Source organism: Rattus norvegicus, chromosome 15 (genome assembly GCF_036323735.1).
Source record: "Rattus norvegicus strain BN/NHsdMcwi chromosome 15, GRCr8, whole genome shotgun sequence".
In the NCBI taxonomy this organism is placed as follows: Eukaryota; Metazoa; Chordata; class Mammalia; order Rodentia; family Muridae; genus Rattus; species Rattus norvegicus.
In genome coordinates, this window is record NC_086033.1 from 3,640,511 (window position 1) to 3,651,707 (window position 11,197).

General features: G+C 46.8%; 2 protein-coding genes and 1 non-coding gene across 3 annotated transcripts; all 3 read right to left on the bottom strand.

Annotated features, from left to right (window-relative positions):
- Positions 1-1,462: 1,462 nt before the first annotated feature.
- Chchd1 (coiled-coil-helix-coiled-coil-helix domain containing 1) lies at positions 1,463-2,645 on the bottom strand. Its single transcript, NM_001108369.1, has 3 exons — positions 2,499-2,645; positions 2,288-2,406; positions 1,463-1,757 (listed from the first exon to the last, which is right to left on the bottom strand). The coding sequence occupies exons 1-3, from the start codon at positions 2,620-2,622 to the stop codon at positions 1,644-1,646; spliced, it is 357 nt and encodes a 118-aa protein (NP_001101839.1). The 5' UTR covers positions 2,623-2,645; the 3' UTR covers positions 1,463-1,643.
- Positions 2,646-3,943: 1,298 nt separating this feature from the next.
- On the bottom strand, positions 3,944-4,048 carry LOC120097193 (U6 spliceosomal RNA). The gene has a single exon (XR_005494435.1). It is a non-coding gene; the product is annotated as a U6 spliceosomal RNA (small nuclear RNA).
- A 3,463-nt stretch (positions 4,049-7,511) lies between these two features.
- On the bottom strand, positions 7,512-11,072 carry Fut11 (fucosyltransferase 11). The gene is made up of 3 exons (NM_173308.2): positions 10,345-11,072; positions 9,635-10,260; positions 7,512-7,664 (listed from the first exon to the last, which is right to left on the bottom strand). The coding sequence occupies exons 1-3, from the start codon at positions 11,053-11,055 to the stop codon at positions 7,517-7,519; spliced, it is 1,485 nt and encodes a 494-aa protein (NP_775430.2). The 5' UTR covers positions 11,056-11,072; the 3' UTR covers positions 7,512-7,516.
- Positions 11,073-11,197: the final 125 nt, after the last annotated feature.

Genomic DNA, 11,197 nt, shown 5'->3' on the forward strand with positions numbered 1-11,197 from the left:
GCATGGCAGTGTCCAGGCAGGCATGGTGTGGCAGAGCTGAGAGTTCTACATCTTCATCAGAAGGCTGCTAGTAGAAGACTAACTTCCAGGCAGCTAGGATGAGGGTCTTAAGCTCATTCCCATAGTGACACGCCTATTCCAACAAGTCCACACCTCCTAATAGTGCTACTCCCTGGGCGCATATCCAAAGTGGTAGAACCACCATATCCCGTACATGTTTTTATTGTATATATAAAAGTGCACTTGCCGGCAACCAGAAAAGGACACCAGGTCCCCTGGTGCTCATTACAGGAAGTTGTGAGGCAGGTACCTAGCATGGTTGCTGTTGAACCCAATGCCAGTCCTCTGCAAAAGCAGCAAGCACCCTTAAATGCTAAGTCATCTCTTCAGGCCCCCAAAAAACACTAACTGTACAACTCAGATAAAATGTTTCTATGGACTCTCTGGGCTATCCGTGCATGCACTTGGACAGACTACTTGTGAAGGACGCACTCACTAAATAGAGCTGATGGTAAAACAGCTCTGCATACAGAGGCTTCACTGCCATTTATGTATCAGAAGACAAGGGACCAAACCATGTAAAGGACTTGAAAAGCAACAGGACTTCCAGACTTGGATCAAGAGCATATTTGTACTGGGAAGTGGTAGCACACGCCTTTATCCCAGCAGTCGGGAGAGAGAGGCAGGCAGATCTACAGAGTGAGTTACAGGATAGCCAAAGCTACACAGAGAAACTCGAAGGAAGGAAGGAAGGAGAGAGAGAGAAAGAGAGGAAGGAAGAAAGAAGACCATGCCAGGAAGGAAGGAAGGAAGGAAGGAGAGAGAGGGAGAGGAAGGAAGGAAGAAAGAAGACCATGCCAGGAAGGAAGGAAGGAAGGAAGGAAGGAGAGAGAGGGAGAGGAAGGAAGGAAGAAAGAAGACCATGCCAGGAAGGAAGGAAGGAAGGAAGGAAGGAAAGAAAAAAAGAAAGAAAGAAAGAAAGAAAGGAAGAAAGAAAGAAAACCATGCCAGGAAGTAAAGAACAAGAAAGAAAGAAAGAAAGAAAGAAAGAAAGAAAGAAAGAAAGAAAGAAAGAAAGAGGAAGAAAGAAAACCATGCCAGGAAGTAAAGAACAAGAAAGAAAGAAAGAAAGAAAGAAAGAAAGAAAGAAAGAGGAAGAAAGAAAGAAAACCATGCCAGGAAGTAAAGAACAAGAAAGAAAGAAAGAAAGAAAGAAAGAAAGAAAGAAAGGAAGAAAGAAAGGAAGGAAGAAAGGAAGGAAGAAAGAAAACCATGCCAGGAAGTAAAGAACTTCCAGGTCTAGGGGAGATTATAGAGCTCAAGAAAGGACGTGCTAAGGGTTAGCTCAGTAGTTGGGTGCTTGCCCAATGGTGGGAAAGGCCAAGATGTTCATCTTCAGGATGGGGTTGGGGGTGTGAGGAGGAGAAGGAGGAGGAGGAGCTAATTAGAAGAAATGGCCAATTTCTTTTTAGAGGGTTTTATTTCAAGACACGTATCCAGAACACGATTCATTCAGAAGAGCAAAATTGAGTGTTTTGCCTCATTTTACCCTTCAAAAACGCATGGCAATGCATGCAAACATCCCTAATACGCCTCTGTGTAGCTTTCAGAAATGAGAGTTCGTTGAAAATGTTTCTCCATTTTCAGCTCAGATGAGATTTATTGGGAAATCTCTGTAACAACTTAGTCATTTTGTGGGGAGGTAAACTTCCAGACTGTCCCAGAGTCTCCTGGATTGATCTCATCTTCCCAGCTTCCTGAAAACACAACAGAAGAAAAAAAAAAATAGTAACAGTTCTTCAACTTATTCTGACCCTAGACCCACAATTTTTATAATATTCCAAACCCCAAGAGACCCTGCCTCAAAGAATACAGTGGAAGAGAAATGGAGGAAAATTCCAGACATTTGCCTCAGACCACCATGCAGCACAAGTACCCACGGATGTGTCCCTGCACATTCAAACATGCAAGCACTTACACACATGCATACATGCAGGACACACACACACTAAGAACAAACAAGAAACCCAAAGCAACAAAACGGGGATTTAAAGGGATTTGAGATGAACAAATGATTGTTATCATTTGACACTACTATTCTGGCTAGCAAATTACTGAAGATCAACCTTCGTCAAAGCTTAGCTTTTCTCACTTTGGTGAGGGTGAGCCAGTCCCAGATGAATGGGAGACTATGCATAATGCAGCGCAAGGCAGTGTGAACCGTTTTGTTTTTTTTTTTTATTTCCTTGTCTCTTCCCAAGACGGCACCCTAGGAGGCAGACATCACCTGAGCCTTGGAAGAACAATCGAAGAAGTCCTGGATCTCTTTCCTGCACGCCTCGTCGCGGAATTCATTCTGCTTCCAGCAAGCCATCATCATTGACATCTCCGTGATACAAGTTGCCTCTGGAGGGGAAGAACTGGGGGACCTTCAGTCACAGGCCGACCTAACACCTCTCCCCCGATATTACCCGGCCTCTCCCACTCCAAGTGCTCACCGCCCTTCTCTCGGCGTCGGTTCCCAACGCGATTAGCTAAGATAAGAGGCTTGTTGGGTTTCAGGATAGGTTTCCCCGGGTTCGCAAACCGCGCAAGGCGGCCGCGTAAACTGGGCGTCGCCATTTTGCACAACGTTCCCAGTAAGCTCCGCGGCACCGTGCGTGACCCCTCTTGACCTCTACGCGCTGGGCGTGCGGCCTACGACCAGCTGTGCGCGCTCTTTCCGGGTCTTAGTCCCACAGTGACGCTCGATCGGGACCCCGTCGGGCCAACAGCCGACACCAAATTAGGATGTGCGCGCCCTTTACGGGCTCAGGACAGGGCAAGACTCAAGGGCTCCATGTCCGAGGCTGCCACTTGTTTGTGAATCTGTGTCTGTGTGGGTTCCACGTGGGTGCTGTGTCTGTGGCGGCCAGGAGAAGGCGTCGGGTTCTCTGGGGCTGTAGTTCTGAATGTTGGGTTGCAAAGAACTTTTTTTTTTTTTTTTAATTTTTTTGCTTTTTAAAAGCAAAGAACTTTTAACAGTTGTGAGAATGATGATTCCTTTTGCCAGGAGGTGGTGGCGCTCGCCTTTAAATCTCAGCAGTGGGGAGGCAAAGGCAGGCGGATCTCTATGAGTTCGAGGCTAGCCTGGTCTCCAGGACTGCCAGGGCTACACAGGGAAACCCTGTAGCGAAAAACCAAAATAATAAAATAATGGTTGCCTTAACATTTATATTTCTTTTTATAGATCCCCTGTTGTGACTTGTTGGACTTAATGTTTGACTTTTAATTGTTTACAAAACCAAGTCAAAGGATGTGCTATGAATTCTTTGGTATTTACAAATTAATTCCCAAGACATTTCTGCTAATGGAAAACGGAATCCAGCAGTCCTGTAGTTTATATCATGTCTACTTTAGAGCAAGATGTATTTGCATAGGTACTTTGTTGTTGAAATTATTTACCACAAATGTTTGGAATTCTCCCTTGACAACCTAAATGGATGGCTTTCTTCCTCAGTTATGTAGCTTGAGGCCAATCTCAGGAGGGAAATTCCGGGGAATGGTCCTGACTTTTAGTCAGTATTTAGTATCTAATAAAGATTGCTTTAAATTTATCCCCAAATGGTGGACTTGTTTTTTCTGGCGAATCTCAATATTAATACAGGGTTCACATCAGAGGGGGTTTCCCTCTTGCCACACCCTATACCAGCAGCCATCACAGCACCCACCACACACAGTTGTAATGTTTGTGACTTTGTCTACCCCAACATCTACTTTGCAATCTTAGTTCGGGCTGGAGAGGTAGCTCTGTGCTAGCTCTTCCAGAGGACTCAGTTTGGTTTCCAGCTTCTATCTCTCAGGGCTTACAATTACCTCTACCTCCAGCTTGAATGCACACACAGGGAAAACTTTCTTTCTCAAACGTTAATTTGCATTTGCTAATTTTTTTAATTCACTTTACAAAAATATGCAGCACTTGATGGATTTGTGTGTCATCCTTGAGCAGGGACCTTCTAATAGTCTGTATATCATCCGATTTTAGTATATATGCTGCTGAAGCAAGCACGAAAAGATATTTTTAAATATCTCTTTAAAAATATTTAAAAATGGGGGTTGGGGATTTAGCTCAGTGGTAGAACGCTTGCCTAGGAAGCGCAAGGCCAAAAAAAATAAAAAATTTAAAAATAAAAGGAGCATTTGTGTATTTTATTCATTACTAATCTCTAGTGCCTGAAAATAGTTGTACCAGACATGGCATATGCCTACAATTCAAGAATTTGGGAAGTTGAGGCAGGAGACAGATTAAGGGTTTGAAACCAGCCTAGGTTACATATAATGAGTACTAGGCAAGCCAGGGCCACACAACACATCCCTGCCTTAAAGAAAAAAACGAACAAAATAATGAAACAAGGAAAGGCGTTTACCATTGTTTTTTACAAGTCTCCAACTTTATCACCCTCAACCACCGCCAAAGTAAGCAAATACAGGCCAGCAAAATGTCTCAATTGGTGAACAGAGGTGTTGCCACTAAGTTTTGATGAGTTCAGTCCCTGAAGACCCCATGGTAGAAAGAAAGTGGACTCTTCTGACATGCACAGGTGCACAGTAGTACACAGTACACACATGCACGTAATAAACAAGGTCAATAAAGTAACCAGGTAGGAGATACTGTAAAAAGCAGTTTATTATATAAAATGAAACCTGAGATAATAAAAATAGTAACACCTGCCATAAAAGACTCGGATGAGCGACCTCCACCACTCATCCCGGTCACCTGCAGCACACAGGTAGCTGAGCCTCGGACTGGAAAAAGCTCTTGTTGCTTTTTTCGTGTGGAAAGTAGAGCTTTTTCCTTGGTATAGTACTATGCGGTTATTTGTAGTTCTTTCCCTTGGAGAAACGTAGCACCCGATCTGCCCTGGTCTTTTATGATTATTTACATAATGACAGGGATAAAGGAGGTCTGGGCAGCACTGAGCAGAAAGCAGACTAAGCATTCAGGAACAGCTGGCTCACGTTGCATAAAGTGCTAGAGTGAGTGAGCGTCCCTGTGAGCCGGTGGGGTAAACAGGACCCCACCTGCATAACCATCACTTACCCTTCCTGCCCCACATCACATCTGCGTCTCTGACTCAGGCTTGCACCTGGGTGACACTTTGCTACAGGAGTCAGCGCCTGCACTGAAACTGAGGACTTGCTTGGGAATCAGAATCCTCTGACTTGATATTTATTTGTGTTTATTTATTTATTGAGATGGGGGGGTCTCAACACAGAGCTCTGGCTAGCCTGGAACACTCGCTCCACGACTTTGCCTCCCAAAGTGCTGGAATGCTGAAACTAAGAGCATGCACAACCATCTGTACTATAAAATTTTAACTTTGTTTTTTGAGACAGTCTTGCCACTGTAACCCAAGTTGGCCTAGCACTCATGGACCCACTTCTTTTTTTTTTTTTTGGAGCTGGGGACCGAACCCAGGGCCTTGTGCTTGCTAGGCAAGCGTTCTACCACTGAGCTAAATCCCCAACCCGCAATGGACCCACTTCTTAACATCTTGTTCTCTCCAAAAGAACAAAAACCAAAATAGGTAAAACAGTTCCCCATGCTATTACTGAAGACATGTTTTACTAAAGATCAAAATAAAGGTCTGGGGTACACAGCTCAGAGGCAGAGCCAGAGCGCAGGCTAAGCATGCACAGAAGCCTTAGGATCCGTCTCCAGCACACACACAATGGAAAACAAAAACTTCGGCAATGTAATTCCCACCTGTGTTAAAGCTTTTCTCAGTTACATCCTCAGATGTCACAATATTAACCACGAAGCCTTGTTGCTTAAAGCATCTAACGGGCATATACGTATCCATCTTTACGGACGTGGATTCACAGACATCTGTAGTTTACAATCAAGATACGATGATAAACCAGGAGACTTCTCAAGAGTTAAACCATCAATGCAGTAAGCGTAGCTCCAAGGTCCAAGGCAATCTTTCTTGTTGCCCCAGAAAAGCTCCCAGTGTCCACGGCAGTAGGCAGTTCGCCTACATCTTCAAATCTGCACTTTTGGTTGTTCTCGATATATATGGAAGTTTTGCTTGAATCTGTGTGCAACACGTTCATATCTGGTACCCACAGAAGTAAGACACACAGGTATCTAATTCCCCTGGAGCTGGAGTTACAGACAGTTGTCAGCTGCTGTGTAGGTGCTGGGAATCAAACTCGGCCATCTAAGAGTAGCCAGTGCTCTTAACAATGAAGCCATCTCTCCAACCCCAAATCTAAAGTTTTATTTAGCTAGCTGTCCTCAGACACACCAGAAGAGGGCATCGGATCCCTTTACAGATGGTTGTGAGCCACCATGTGGTTGCTGGGAACTGAACTCAGGACCTCTGGAAGAGCAGTCAGTGCTCTTTAACTGCTGAGCCATCTCTCTTAGCTAGCCACTAAACGGTGACTTAAGTCCCTTGCTTTCTTCAGTCTGTTTGAACTGGGGGCCTTGGGCTGACCTTATTAAAAAACAAACAACAAAAACCACATACATATACACACAAAACCCCTCAGTATTAGGGTTGCAGCTGTAACTCAATTTATAGAATACTTGCCTTCCCAGAACCACAAAACAACAACAAAACAAAACAAACAAACAAAAACAAAAAAACCAAAAAAAAAACCAAAAAAACAAAAACGTGATTCAGTGCCATAAAGAAGAATGTGAGAGAATTTGAGGAATGGATTGAAGGCAACTGACATCAGTGTCGTGTTAGCTACTTAATCTGTTTCTAAGAGAAGGAATGCCAAATATACCTTAAACAAGAAAACCAAGCAGTAAGAATGATGGAAATGTCTACCTTTCCGGTTTGTGGGGAAACAGCCTAAAGCCAGAGAGAGCAAGCTACTTAAAAGACATTTGATATTAAAGACAGTGCGAGTATTTTTTTAAAGTAACTTGAAGAGCTGGGCGTAGTGTTGTATAAATGTAGCCCCACCTACTTAGAGGCTGAGGCAGGTATTGCCGGTTAGGCCTAGAGTTGGGTGCTGGCTTTGGCCATGGAGTGAGACCTATCTCACAAGGGAGAAAAGAGCAGAGAAACAGAATAACCCATCTGCACATAAGGCTTTGCCTCCCACCCCCAGTGTAACAGCTGATGAGGGACGGACACTGTTTAAAGACACTTTAAAGAAACAGAAGTTTTACAGATCCTATCCTGAACCATCCTGCCCATATTTAAAATGATGAAATGGCTACAGACATGTGTACTTGTCAAATGGGTGCTTCTGGCTTTTGCTTCTCTTTAAGGAGAAGCTCTCTTACTACAGGGTGAGACACTGGCTCCATACCATTCAGTAGAGAGGGCTGGGGGTACTTGCCTAGCATTCTCAAAACCCAGGGTTCCAATCCCCAATACAGGGCAGGAGGATTAGTGAAAACATCAGGCCACAGTCTAGTGGACAGTATTCTCTAAAGGCGGGTGTGCCTTAGATACCAAGGTAAAGCAGTCCCCTTAAGTCTTCCAAGTTAGCAGCTCTTGCATGAAGACAGTTAGAGATTTTTATTCCTTTTCATGAAGATCTCGTGTACGTAATCCCAAAATTTGCTCTGCTGTGTCTCATTGTTGTGGATCATGGCAGTGAGAGCTTCCCCCTGATAGAGACCTTGCCAGTAATCTTGTAGCCACATTTCCTTCCAGCTGAAATGACAAAACAGGAGTGGGAGGTGAACTGGGGAGACACAGCGGTAATAGGCTCTGCCTTTCTGGTCCCAAAGAAATCATAAGCAGGGCCATGTGGTGGCATACACTTTTAACCTCAGCACCCAGGAGACAGAGGCAGGGGGATCTCTGAGTTCCAGGACAGCCAGGGCTACACTGAAAAAACCCTGTCTTAAAAATCAAACAAATAAAAAATTAAGCAGACATTGGCCTCTGGATAGGACAAGGAGATTGGGAGTAAAACTAATTCTGGTCCAAGAGATAGGGAGTAGGTCGTAAACAGAGACATCATAGTCCTCCAAAGTGGCTGGCACTGCAGACTTGCCTCTAGCTCTCAAACGTGAAGGAACTGCAAAGGGTCCAGAGTGTGGAACTGATGTTCGAGAGGAAAGCAAGGAGGCCTTTGGATGGCTTTAATCTTGACAGTTATTTGAGAGTCTAAATGAAGGTATAGTGACATCTAGTGTGTAGAAAGGGCATAACCTGAATTTTCTTTGATTAGTAGGACAGGGTCTCTAATAGCCCAGGCTGGCCTCAAACTCACCATGTGTGGCAAACTATGACCTGGAATCCCTGATACTCCTGCCTCTGTCTTTTTAGCATTAGAATTACAGGTATGCACTACAATCCCTGGCTATTTCCCTAATATTTTGATTTTTCTTCTAGTAAATCATATATTCAGCATAAACTGACAGCATCTTACTGAAAAGCTCCCATATCAGGACCAAGACCCTATAGTGCCAGCAGCATATGTCAGCAGGCCTCTGCTGACACCCGCTGTTGAAGTCACTTTCTGCAAGCTATTCTAGAAATCGCTCTCCAAATTAATTGTGGTGGCTTGCTGTGAGTGGTTTCAACCTGTCCCATTCTGCCTCCCATGCACACCTTTTCCAATGCAGGTATATCCTGCTTTCGACTCACTTCCCTTTACCACACTGACCCTCAGTATTAATTATACAACTACAGAAAGCATTTCTTCAGTTCTGTTTAGAGTGAATAGATGAGGGCATATAAAAGTAAAAGGAGGCTGGAGAGAAGGCTCAGTGGTTAAGTGGCTGCTCTTCCAGAGGTTCTGAGTTCAATTCCCAGCAACCACATGGTGACTCATGACCATTTATAATGAGATCTGGTGCCCTCTTCTGGCATGCAGGCGCACATGCAGGCAGAATGTTATATACATATATCAATCTTAAAAACCTTAAAAAAAAAAAACAAAACCGGGGCTGGGGATTTAGCTCAGTGGTAGAGCGCTTACCTAGGAAGCGCAAGGCCCTGGGTTCGGTCCCCAGCTCCGAAAAAAAGAACCAAAAAAAAAAAAAAAAAAAAAAAAACAAACCTTAAAAGTAAAAGGAGGGCTGGGGGGGTATAGCTCAAGGGCCTGCTTGCTTAGCATACTCAAAGCCTTGACCTCATCACACGCAAAAAAAAAAAAAATGCAAATGCTTTTCGTGGGTATGGCGGCACAGGAGGATCACCACAAGTTTGAGGTCAACCCAGGCTACAGAGTGAAGCTCTGGTATGGTTAGTTGATTACCGCAGGTGAGAAAAATCCTTTCAAAATGCTCTTATTGGGCTGAGGTGTGTGACTAGGCGGGAAAATGTTCCCCGGGGCATGCAGAAGACCCTGGGCTTAATGAGTCGGCCAAAACTCGTCTTTCTGTTGCCCACCTCCCCACCAAGGGTCCTCAGCTCAGGTGCTGGACCTCAGCTTGGCAATCAGGTTATGTATAGCCCACTTTATATGCTCTCTAGACACCGCCGGGATAACGGGTGTATCCACCACACCCAGCCCCCCAACTACACTGACACCTTAAAGCAAAGTGAGCCTGTATTGTCTTTTTCACAGTCCCCAACACGATTAAAAAAACAAAAACAAAAACAAAAACAAAACAAAAAAAAAACAAGTAGTTTGGTGTGGGAGCTGCAGGGCATCGCAGCAACCTCTTTACCTGTCGTTCTCAGGAATCTCTTCGACTTTCCCAAAGCCAGGGGTAGGCACTGGACAGTCCATGTGTGACAACTGAGCAATGTGAGGCTCAAGGACAGGAATGTCCCTAGGAGAGGATTCATGTGCTTTCTCGGCATCCAGCCGAGCCAGTTCATGGTCACAGACGAAACACTCAAAGCCATTGAGGTAGTTGGGCAACATGGGATCATTCACTCCCCACTCCCTGTGCTCCAGGTTATCCAGAAGAAACTGGTTGGTGATGCCCCCAGGCTGCTTGTACGCCAGGTATTTCATATACTCTTCATCGTTTTTGTCCAGAAAGTCAATAAACTCTGCCAACTTTTGAGGGGACTCAAAGTCATCAATTAGGATGACGGAGTGATTATTGGGCATCCAGTCCCTCACAGAGGGTGATCCACGATACACAGGCACAGCACCCAGATGCATGGGGCGCCACAGTTTTTCTGTCATGTAATCATTGCAGATGGCATTTTCCATGGCCAAGTGGAACTTATAGCGGGACAAAAAAGCCATGAGTTCTGGATCCTCGGTGGTGGCCGTAGCTGTGTCCTGTAACCGCACGGTGGGCGGCTCGCGGTTCTGCAGGCACTTGCCATAGGAATCCACCTAAGCGAGTCAGAGCACGGCGGTCAGCGGGGTGTGGCGTTCGCCCGGCCCACCCCCGCCCCGCCTCGCCGCTCTCTCACCCACCGGGATGTAGCGCATGAGCTCGCGTACGTAGCGGTCCCGGTCGGAAGGCACGTCGCAGTGGGACTGCAAATAGAGCAGCGGCGCGTACCCGCGGCGACGCCATTCGGCGCGCTCCCGGAGCGGAGGTGCGGGCCGGCGCAAATAGGCCGCCCCAGGCAGCCACTGCAACGGCAGCGGATAGTCCGAGTGGCGGCTGAAGGTGGCCGTGAGATTGAAGAGGCGGATGCCCGGGCCGTGGCTCAGCAGGAAGTTGTTGAGTGGCGACTCCTCGTGCAGGAGCGCCCAGCTCTGGTGCGCCAGGCGCGGCAGGGGTGCGTCAGCCGCGCGGAAGTCTGTGCCGTAAAAAAGCAATGCGCGCGTCCGCGGGTCGGCGCGCGCCCGTCGATCCCGGGACGCCACGCACGCGCCGAGCGCACACTCTATGCGCTCCGAGTCACCTGGGAAGTGCGGAAACAGGCCTGGACTCCACCACAGCAACACTGGTAGGTCCACGGTCTCTGCGTTCCCCGGCGGCGGTGATCCCAGCCCGCGCGTCATCCCCACGGCTCCTAATGCAGCCGGCGGCCGGAAAACCGCGCCATCCCACGGCTCCGCCCACTCAGCCTCCCCACCCGCCTTCCCCGATGCCCCAGACCCGGAGCTGCTGCTGGCCGAACAGACACTGAGCACCCCCAGGGCGGCCAACACCGCCTCGGTGTAGCGAGCGGCCATGTCCACACTGGACCCACTCGGACAGCACTAAACCCCGCCCTGTGGCGAGTGGGGAGCCGACCAGGTCCTACGCCATAGGGGCACGCGGCGCATGCGTAACTCCTCTCAGCCGCAGGCGGGTGGGGAAAAGTCGCGAGTAATG

What these genes read in the sequence shown, in the direction of transcription:
- Chchd1 (NM_001108369.1), bottom strand. Translation starts at nt 2,622, where the DNA reads ATGGCGACGCCCAGTTTACGCGGCCGCCTTGCGCGGTTTGCGAACCCG. An exon ending in CCGACGCCGAGAGAAGGGCG is followed by an intron (nt 2,407 to 2,498) that starts GTGAGCACTTGG and finishes CTTCCCCTCCAG; the next exon opens with AGGCAACTTGTATCACGGAG. An exon ending in ATTGTTCTTCCAAGGCTCAG is followed by an intron (nt 1,758 to 2,287) that starts GTGATGTCTGCC and finishes TTGTGTTTTCAG; the next exon opens with GAAGCTGGGAAGATGAGATC.
- Fut11 (NM_173308.2), bottom strand. Translation starts at nt 11,055, where the DNA reads ATGGCCGCTCGCTACACCGAGGCGGTGTTGGCCGCCCTGGGGGTGCTC. An exon ending in AGCTCATGCGCTACATCCCG is followed by an intron (nt 10,261 to 10,344) that starts GTGGGTGAGAGA and finishes TGACTCGCTTAG; the next exon opens with GTGGATTCCTATGGCAAGTG. An exon ending in GAGATTCCTGAGAACGACAG is followed by an intron (nt 7,665 to 9,634) that starts GTAAAGAGGTTG and finishes TTGTCATTTCAG; the next exon opens with CTGGAAGGAAATGTGGCTAC.